The 9,819-nt window shown below is 59.0% G+C and overlaps 1 protein-coding gene across 3 annotated transcripts; it reads right to left on the reverse strand.

Annotated features, from left to right (window-relative positions):
- Positions 1 to 493: 493 nt before the first annotated feature.
- On the reverse strand, positions 494 to 9,426 carry PPP1R18 (protein phosphatase 1 regulatory subunit 18). Of its 3 annotated transcripts, none has more exons than XM_019949330.3 (4): positions 9,092 to 9,426; positions 6,378 to 8,020; positions 2,059 to 2,269; positions 494 to 1,392 (listed from the first exon to the last, which is right to left on the reverse strand). In XM_019949330.3, exons 2-4 carry the CDS (start codon positions 7,992 to 7,994, stop codon positions 1,373 to 1,375), a joined length of 1,848 nt encoding a protein of 615 aa, XP_019804889.1. In that variant the 5' UTR covers positions 7,995 to 8,020; positions 9,092 to 9,426; the 3' UTR covers positions 494 to 1,372. The 3 variants fall into 3 exon arrangements, with proteins under 3 accessions (XP_019804889.1, XP_019804888.1, XP_004316703.1); XM_019949329.3 differs by having other exon boundaries at positions 8,883 to 9,426; XM_004316655.4 differs by having other exon boundaries at positions 6,378 to 9,426.
- Positions 9,427 to 9,819: the final 393 nt, after the last annotated feature.

Below are 9,819 nucleotides of genomic sequence, written 5' to 3' on the forward strand. Positions count from 1 at the left end.
TCCTCATGGTGCTTCCAGTCTAGTGGATGCTTCAACTGCCCTTTCTCAAACCAGCCCTAGACTAAAAAAAAAATTTAATTAAAAAAAAGAGAGAATTAAAAAAAACAGGGAGTTCCTTGGTGGTCTAGGGGTTTGGATTTGGCGATTTCACCGCAGTGGCCCAGGTTCAATCCCTGGTCGAGGAACTGAGATGCTGCAAGCCGTGAGGTGCAGCCAAAAACAAACAAACAAACAGACAAACAAACAACAACAACAAAAATCCAGTCCTTCACCTGCTAGTCCTTTGAGAAACCAGTGCCAGGCTCTCCCAGAGCCCTTTCTACAAGTCATTGCTGAGTTCCTGGTTCACCTTCGTCATTTTCCCCTCCCACAGCCATGGCTGCTTCCTCTTCACGGCTAAGAAGAAGATGGGAGGGAGAGGCCTGGAATGAGGAGCCCAGAGCCCACCCCACCCCCAACATGCACTTTTTCTAAAGAAGAAGCAGCAGGAGAGTCGGAGAGAGCTCCACTTTATTATGGAAAGTTAAAAAAAGACAAACAAAACCAAAAAAACCAGGCAATGGAGAAGGAAGGAGAATTGGGGGAAGAAAGTTGAGGCGCCTCATTACTCACCCCACACCCTCGCAATTCAGTTCAATTGTGAACCACTAGGAGGAACAGAATTAAATAACTAGAGGGGGATACAGAGTTAAGGTTCCCAGCCTTCCCTCTTGGGGAAAACTGAGACAGTAATACTGAGCAAAGGTGGAGGAAGCCATACCCCCAGGTCACCCCAATGAGGTGACTTCAGGGGACAGGGGAGAGGATTCTTTGTGGACACACAAGTAGACGTGGCTTGTAAACCCGGGACTTTGGCAGGTGGGGCTGGGAACTGGGGGATTTTGTAAACCAGGCTGTGGTCAAGAGAGGAGGCAGGCGCTGTAAACAAAGGGGCAGTGACCTAAGGAACAGGAGGGAGAGGTGCCTGTAAATGCAGTGGGGGCCAGGTCTCCCAGGGACATGGGTACTTAAATCCCGAGAGCCTCAGGGGGCGGTGGGGAGTCAAGGAAGGCTGTGGGGAGAGTTACCCTGCCCATGGAGATGGAGAGGGTGCTCCATCCGTACCCCCCCACTGCGCCCCGTGAGTTCTGTGCTCCTCCCCAGGACTTGATGGGGATCTTGGATCACCTAGGATGCACCAGCATGTCTGATGAGGGTGGAAACTGTGCGGTTGCCTCCGCCCCCAGAAACAGGATGAGGAAAGCAAGTTGGAAGATGTGGGTTGCCCTTCCCTGCCAGGCTCATGTTCAAGGTCTGTCTGCTCTGAATCTTCTGGGCTCCAGGATCTTTAGTTCTGGGAAGGAGGGAGGTATATCCCAGTGTCGGAAGAGGGTCACCTCCGGCAAGACTCATCTGTGGGAGAGGAGGCAATAAGGATAGAGAATGAGTGAGGGTCTCTGCTTCCCGCCTTCCCGACCCAATGCCCACACTGAAGGCCAGTTGGCATGTAGGAAATCTTATAATATCTTCCACATCCTGAGTGCCTGTTACTACTAGTAACAGCCATCACTCATTTAGCATGGATTCTGTGCCAGCCATTCTCATAACTCGTTTAATCTCACAATAACCCCCAGGAGAGGTTAAGTAATTTGATGTCCAGCCGTAGTTCCTAGGTGTTCTACAAAAATTACTTAACCCTCCCAACAGTTCCAAGAGGTAGTTATTATTAACCCCATTTCACAATAATAAACTGAGGCCAGAGGTCAGGTGATTTCCCTGAGGTCACACCACAATTAAGAGACAAGATGGAATTCAAACTCAGGCCTCTCTGATCCAAACGCTGTGTTTTTAACCACACTAGAGCGCTCAGAAAGAGGCCTGGTTTTGAAATATGGAGACCTCACGTGCACTTCGCTTCCCAAGACCTCCGTTTTCCCATCTGTGAAAGGAGCAGTTGGGCTAGAGGCCCTGCCAAGACCCTTCCAAGCGCCAACATTAAATCCTCCCCCTCCCTCCTGGATCGCAGCGCCCACTCCGAACACCAGGAGGCGCCGTCGGGCCGGCGGAGCCCGCGCTCACCCACTATCAGGGCCTTGGTGCGCAGCCCGCCCTGGAGCTCTGGCTGCAGCAGTAGCAGTTCTTCCTCATCCTCTTCGTCGTCGGGTTGGGCCGCTGGGGGACTGGAGGCACTGGGGGCCTCAGGTTCGGGGCCCAGCTCCTCCAGCACCGAACTCTCGGAGGGGTATTGGTACGTGGTCTCCAGGGCTGTCTCGCTGAAGGAGATCTTGAGCTGAGGGTGGGAGAGAAAGGGGGGAGGAGGCGAGGTCAGCAGGGGGAAGACGGCAGGGTAACAGGTGCAGGATGGAGAGTGGGGACTGGATTTGGGCACTCGCTGACTTTGTCCTCCCCAGCCACTCTGGAAGCCAGTTGTCCTTTCAGTACTCTCTCTCCAGTCCCAGATTTTCCCTCTTCAATCATATCATTTCAGAAACATTGACTGACCTGAGCTTTGGCGGGGGCCCAGGTGGCAGAAGTGAGTAACGGAGGACCAAGTGGGTTAGAGTGTGGGAGGCAGAAGGGTAAAAACAAATTAAAAACATGGAGATAAGTCCTGTGATCAGAACTGAGTCTTTGGGCACCCTGGGAGCAATCAGGACAGCTACCCAGAGGAGGTGAGATTTGAAAAGAGCTGGAAAGAGCTGGCTGGGAGGGATCCCCACCAAAAGCAAAGACAGGCACAATGGTTTCCATAGCCTTGGCCCCTTGATGTTGGGGGAAACCCAGGACCCTGGTCACCAGCCCCTTTCACCCCCCTCACTCCCCTCCTCCAGCTGGAGTGGACCCACAGGAAAGGGTCTTGGGTCTGAGAGGGGAGCGGAGACCAACAGAAAAGCCCAGAGGAGAAGAGACTCTCCCCAAAACACAGGGAGAAGATGAGCCTGAGTGCCTGAAAGGTGCAGCTGGGGGAGGTGACAGGGGCAGAGAGGAAAGTCCGGGCAAACATGGCATGGGGGTGGACAGTGCACCAGAAGGGACGTGCAGAGACAGAGGCAAATGACCAGAAGGGATCTGGACGGGGCAGAAAATCCTTCCTAAGCATACTGTCTCAAGAGCAGGCGAGCCCCAGCTGCTCTCACTACCTTTTTACCCTTCCCCTTTGCCCTCCTAAGAAGCTCAGGGGGAAGGGGCAGGGTGGGATTAACTCTGGGAGCCAAAGCGATTAAGGAGACAAACAGGAGGATTCCATGTGAACTGCTCAGAAAGGTCCAGATGATCTCCCCAGGCCTCCTCTGGCGTCTGTTTGAGAAACTCGGGGCTGCAGCCCAGCACCCCTGAGTCTCTGCAGGGACTGGGGTATGAGGAGAGAAACCAGGCTGGTGGCTGCACAGGTGGTTGCTAACACCTGGGTCCCTGAGGGAAGCTAGAACTCAGAGACTGTGTGTGTCACTCCCTGGGTCCAAACCTGGCATTGGCCCCTACCTCACTGGGAGCAAAAGCCAGAGACTGGCCAAGGCCTACAGGGGGCTGCCAGTGTGCCTCTCCCCACTCCTCTCCAGCATCCTCCTCCACTCCAGCCACATTGGCTGTGATCTCCTCCAGCCCCACCAGGGGCACTCTTACCTCAGGGCCTTTGCACTGGCTGTTCCCTCTGCCTGGAACACTCTTCCCCCAAATGTAGCCATGGTTCCCTCTCTCTGCATCATGCTATTATAAAGTTGTCATATTTGCTCCTCCTACCTCCTGGCCCTCTGGGTTCCACTTGTCCCTGTTCTAATGTTTTCCCATAATCACTTACCACCTTCTAACCTAACCTACCAGAGAATTTACTTATTTGTTTACTTATTTGTGTCTGCTGTCAACAGAAACGTGGAAGTTGCCACAATGGGTAAGGAAGGCTTCATCCAGACCTCAGATGTGGTCCCAACAGAGGACCAACACTGGGGGAATACTGGGGGCGGGGTCAGTCCAGTCTGTACACAGTCAACCCCCAGTCTGTGTCTGTGGAACAGCTGGCTGGTAGAATCAAGTGACAGGAACCAGACCCCTTATATCCCAGTTTCTCAAAAGGAACTAATTCTATTGCTGACAGATTTACCCAAACTTCTGGGAACCCATTTCGGTTTTCTTTTCATATCACCTTTTGAGATAACAAGCTGCGTAGTTTATTATCTGCTCTGGAAAAGGATCCATTTTATTTGCTCTCCCTCCACGTTTGTCTCTCTCCCCCCACCCTGCTTCCCTCCTCACCACCCGCCCCAGCTTCTGACTGGGCTTCTCAGGAATGCACAGCCTGCATGGGGCGTGTGGGGTGGGGGGTACGGAGGGGGTGACTCACTCCTCTCATCAGCTATATAAGGTCACAAGGGGGCTGGAGAGGGGAGGGGCTGGTCTCCCTGCCAGAGGGGCCTCTGGGGAAGGGCACCAGCCACAGCCCAACCCCTGGGCTCCAGTGGCAGGGCTGGGATTTCTCTCCCAGTGGCAGGGATACATTTGATGGAATTAGCCTGCAAAACAGGAGTTATTTAGGGAAGGGGGGGGAGTGTTGGGTGGCAGGGTCCTCATATTCCTCATCTGGCAGCTGGGGACAGGACATGCCTGTCCCTGATGAGCAGGGTGCTGGGCAAGTGGAGCAGGCCTGAGGGAGGGCCGAGGGGAAGGTGTCTGGGCCTAGAGAACTCTGTGCTGCTTCTTCCCCACCCCCACCCCCACCCGGAGCGGCTGCTTCCTTATTCTCTCACCACATCCTGAGCACAGTTCTGGCAGGCCCGTGGCCCTGCATTTGCCACTCAGCCCCACCAGCCTTCCGGCCGCCCCCCCACCAGGCTTCCTGTTTGGGCGATCTGCTTCCGGCTCCCCTGCTCCCTGACCTAGGTATGGTCACCCTCACAGGTCCTGCCCTGCGCTCAGACAGTCCCTGGGCTTTGGGCCCCCAAATTCACGCCTTCCCCTCTTTGTTCCTACCCAGAGGCACAAGCCAACCTCTACAGCAGGAAGTGACTTCTCTGAACACCTCACCCTGGTCGTTCCTCATCTACTTCCTTGCGTCTGCCCAACCTGAAGGAGAAGGGGCTGGTAGCAGTCCAAGAGCTCAGGACAGACTCAGGGACCATAGCTCAGGGATGGGAGCTTAAGCTTCATGTGAAGATGAACTGGGGTCTCAAGTGACCCTGAGCTTTGGTCCCTGTGCTTTCCCACTGATACTGAGGACACAAAAAACAAGTCTGAGGATGTCACACATGAGATGAGAACTGGAGACTAGGAAGGTCTTCCCAGTCTCTGGAGAGATGTTCGATGCAGAGACCTCTCTTTCCTTAGAGTTTTTCAAGCTGGAAGCTGGTGTGTGGGGAAGGACGTGGGCCAGGGCCAGGGGGAGAAGTCTGCTTGGCTGACAGCTTGGCTGTTGCCAACTTCCCTGCGCTGCCTTCGTCTGCTGGCCTCGGCCCCCACCCCGCCCCCACCCCACCCCGTCCTTAACTCCCATTGTACTCCCTGCTCTCAGCACAGTGCCTCCAAATTCACTTCTCTTTCTTTCTACCCCAAGAGGAGGGAGAGGCCGGGATGGCAGGAAGAGAGGGGAAAATCAACTGCTGAGCCAGTTCTGGGGACAGAGGGGAAGCCCAGGGAGGAAGGACAGGGAGGGAGTGGCGAGGGGGTATTTTGGAAGAGGAGAAGCCTTTTCTTGTCCCAAGAGAGAAGGGAGTACTGTCTGAGGCAGCGGCCCAGCTGGGGGTGTGCAACCTCGAGGTCACCCACTTCAAATGGCCTCTGTGTGCATCTCTCCCATGGGGCAGACTCGGGGTTCGAAAGCCTTCTCTGCTCCTTGGCCGGCCCTGTTCCACTCCCCTCCCCCTGCTGTCCTGCGGTGTCCCTCCTCCGCACCCCTCGTCCTCGGGTCTGTGAGACCCTCCTCCGCTCACTTCTCCCTACAAGCCCAAAGCCACCCCTCCACCTCCCCAGGCTTCCCGCCCCGACATCCTCCCCGCTGGAAGGCTGGAAGTGCTTTTGCCCTGCGGACCCTGCCCTCACAGGCTCCAGGCTGTGGCCTCAGCTCAGGTCTCCCACCAGACGGCCTGGGTTGGGTCACAGAGTCAGCAATGGAAAGAACTGGGGGGCTGGGGGCTCAGAGCCTGAGGGAACGGAGGGTGAGCAGCCTGGGCACAGCCTGAGAGTGACACACCCAGGACAGCGCTTGCCTGCGGGGCAGCCTCCTTGGGCTGGGAAGTGAATGGAAAAGAAGGGCTACGAGGAAGGGTGTGTGCGCAGGGGAGGAAGAGTGGTGGCAGGAATCAACAAGAACGCATAGACCGAGACAAGAATACAGGCGTATGAGACAGAGACAGGAGCCCACAGAGAGCTGACAGTGGGCTTCTGAGGAGTCTGACTTGGCTGCTCCCTACCTGTTTGTGGTGCCTTTCAGGGGACCCCTTGACAAGGCAGCTGCGGTCGAGGCGGAGGTAGCCCCCCAGAACCAAGATCTCCTCGGCAGTTGGGTACCGCTTCTTCCCAGCCCCAGCGACTGCAGCGTCAGCTGTGGCTGGGCTGGCCGGAGTGGCAGGGGCTGCAGGGGGCACGGACCGCCGGGGGTTGACTGTGAAGGTGTGTCCGCTGCGGCGGGGGGCCCCCACCCCTGGCCCTGCCTTCACCCCATAGAACAGCCGGCTCATGAGGGGATCCCCAGGGGACTGGGGGGCAGGTGGGGCTGGGGGTGGGGGAGACAGAGGGGCTGCTGGTGGGGGCCGGAGTTCCCCTGCTTCCTCTTCCTGCTGTCTAGAGCCTCCAGTCCCAGCGTCCTCTGGTGAGAGGGGGGAGGGCACAGAGCAGCGGTTCTGCAGGGCGCTCAGAGGCCTGCCCTGGGCCCCTGCCTCCTCCTTCTCAGCTTCCCCTTCTCCAGCCTCTGCAGCGAGAGGACTCAGGTGCTTCTCGGCAGACTCTGGAGGGTCTGGTTTCTGAGTTTGAGTCTCTGTGTCCCTGGGTGTCCAATCTCGAACCTTCCCAGAGTTCAGGGTCCATTTCCACCCTTCTGTCAGCCTCAAGCCCCTCTCGCCATCCTCCGCAGGGGTGGGCCTCTGTTCTGCTGCCTCCACTCCTCCAGAACTGCTGTCTGGAGCCTCCCTTGTCAGGGTCTCTGACAACGCTGTCATCTCTTCTGGGACCATCCTTGGACTTGGCCTCTCTTCTTGTCTCCCACATTCCTCTGAGCAGTCTTTTCTTTCTTCTCCTGAGCTCAGCCTCCACTCTGATGCCTCCGGTTGTACCCAACTCTGTTCCTGAGACTCTCTGGAGTCAGGCGTCCATTTATGGGCCTCTGTCAGGCCCAACTTCTGGTTGTCAGACTCCACCGGGCTCAGTCTATTTTCCATCACCTCTTTTCTCCTGGGGCTTTGTTCTTGAGGCTCTGCCAGTCTCAGACTCCGCTCTGGAGTTTCCCCAGGGCTCAGCCTCCATTTCCTCACCTCTGACAGTCTGGAGCTCCTGTCTCCAGCCTCTCCTGGGCTCTGCCTCCAGTCTCGAGCCTCCAAAGGCCTGGGGCTCGACTCTCGAGCTCCCCCTATCCCCAGCCTCCTCTCTCTGGCTTCCCTGGGACTGAGCCGCTCTTCTCTTGACTCTCTTCCCTTGGGGCTCTGATCCCGCATCTCCCCAGGGCTGAGTCTCCGCTCCCAGGCCTCTAAAGACCCAGGCCGTCTCTCTGCAAGTAGCTCTTCACTCCGCTGCTGCTGCTGCTGCTGCTGGCGCTCTTGCCGAATAAATCGGTTCTGGTGCACTGGCCCAATGGCCTCCAGGAGGACAGCAGACTCGTCTGGGTCTGGAGGTCCAGCCTCCGTAGTCCCAGGCGCAGGGCTAGGCTCCCCGGGAGACAGACCAAGCTTGGCCCGGCGGCGCTCCAGAAGCCCCCGCTTCCAGGCTGGCATCTGGGACAGCCGCTCCTGCTCTGCCTTCTCCCGGCCACGAACGGCTGCCTCCTCCTGCCGGCGCCGGGCTAGCAGCTGTAGCTTCCAGTCCGGGATGGTGGCCATGGTCCCCTTGGGGAGGGTGGGGAACGCTGGGGGCAGAGAACAGGAAGGAGAGGCTCCAGAGAGGCCCAGAGGGTGAGAATGGGGGTGGGAGGGGAGGTAGTGGAGCGGAGAGGTGGGACACAGAGGAGGGCAGAGGAGCTGAGGGTGAGGACAGAGGGAAAGAGCGGGGAGCAGAGAAAGGGGAAAAGCTGAGAAAGTGAAGGGGAAACTAATAGCCAAGTTGATGGCGGTCGGGGGATGGGTTGAGAGGAAGAGTGGAGATTCAGGGCAAAGAGGCAGGAGTCAGATTTGTCAGTACAGGTTATTGGGTATCAGAGACAGTCCCCAGAATGTGAGAAGAGAGAAAAACGAGAGAAGTTGGCGCGAGGGCGAAGAGAGAAAGGAGAGGCTGGACGTGAGGGGGACAGGGTCCAGGCGAGGTTGCCTCACCGCTACCCCAGGAGCGGTGAGAGTGGGAAGAGAGGTCAGGGAATCCCGCCGGAGAGGGGGCACTGGGACCTGAGGGGGTGTCGGGGAGGTGGGAGGGCGGAGAGTGGAGAGGTCTAAGGGAGAAGGGGAAGTCAGGGGGCAGAGGGGCGAGGGGGTTCCGCGGCTGCAGCCCGGCGCGTCTCAGCGTGGGCCCAGGAGGTCCGGGCTCCCCTTCCAGCTCTGCTCGGGCCACGCCTCTCCGGCCCCCCAGCCCCCACCCCTCCGCCCCGCACTCCGCCCCGAGGCGGGTCAGGGGAAATACCCTCCCCCGGGGACTTTCGGAACCCGGGTGTCGGACCTGCCAGCACGTTCCCAGAACCCTGGCGTCCACCCCCACCCTAACGCGGTCCCGGCACCACCGCCTGCCTCCCCCACCGGCGGTGCCCCGGGACCCAGGCGTGCGGAGCACCGGCCCCACACCTCTTTTTTCCGGAGCCTGCCAGTCCTGTGCCCGGGTCTTGGCTCTCACGGAACCCCGACATAGCCGGCCATCCCCACCCGGCTCTGACCGCACAGACAGGCAATCTCGGCACAAAGAGGAGACAGCCCAAGGTTCGGGCCGGGGACGGGAGCGGGGACGGGAGAGGAGACACCCCCTCCCCAAGGCTGAAGCCCCTCAGTCAACTCACACGCCGCGGGGCTCCCAGGGGAGGGGGTGCGAAGGAGCCTGACGTCCGGAGAGAGGAGGAGAGAGGAAGAGGAGGAGAGAGGGATCGAGGGAGATCCGGAGACAGGAGGGAGGGGAGGAGGGAGGGAGAGGAGGACGGAAAGAGGGAGCCAAGGAGGAGGGACGGAGACAGAGACCAGGGGACCGGGCGGGGGGAGACGGCCGCTTTGTCTGAGGACAATGGGGAGAGGGAAGGGGGCGCGGGGCGGAGCCGGGCGAGGGGGCGGAGCCTCGCTGCCTCCGACCCCGCGTGGGACTCGGCTCCGGGTCTCCTCTCTTCCCGCCGCCAGCCCTGGCTCTCCGACGTCTGTCCCCAGGGCTTCTCACCCGGCTCCCGGATAACCCAGGTGTCCAGACCTCCGCCCCCAGCTCGCCAACCCAGGGCGGCGGCCCGTGACTCAGGCCCCTCGAGGGACTTGAGGAGGAAGCGGCAGCTGCTCCGAGCCGGGCCCGCCCTTCCCATCTCCTGCCGCTCCTCCCCACGCATTTGCCTTCCCGGGCCAGCCTTTGTTACCGTGGGGGCCGGGGCGGCCGCCGGGCTGCGGGGGACCCGTAGGGAGGGGGCGGCAGCAGGAGCGGCGCTCGGAAGCCAACGGTTTTGGAAGCTAGCTCCCTTACCCGAGCCGCTGCCCCACTCTTCCGCTTCAACCTATCTGCCGAGGGTCCCCAGGTCTGCAGCGAGGAAATTGG

The sequence above is a fragment of the Tursiops truncatus genome, chromosome 10 (genome assembly GCF_011762595.2).
Source record: "Tursiops truncatus isolate mTurTru1 chromosome 10, mTurTru1.mat.Y, whole genome shotgun sequence".
Classification (NCBI taxonomy): domain Eukaryota; kingdom Metazoa; phylum Chordata; class Mammalia; order Artiodactyla; family Delphinidae; genus Tursiops; species Tursiops truncatus.

What these genes read in the sequence shown, in the direction of transcription:
- PPP1R18 (XM_019949330.3), bottom strand. Translation starts at nt 7,994, where the DNA reads ATGGCCACCATCCCGGACTGGAAGCTACAGCTGCTAGCCCGGCGCCGG. An exon ending in CTGAAAGGCACCACAAACAG is followed by an intron (nt 2,270 to 6,377) that starts GTAGGGAGCAGC and finishes TCCCACCCTCAG; the next exon opens with CTCAAGATCTCCTTCAGCGA. An exon ending in CACCAAGGCCCTGATAGTGG is followed by an intron (nt 1,393 to 2,058) that starts GTGAGCGCGGGC and finishes CCTCTCCCACAG; the next exon opens with ATGAGTCTTGCCGGAGGTGA.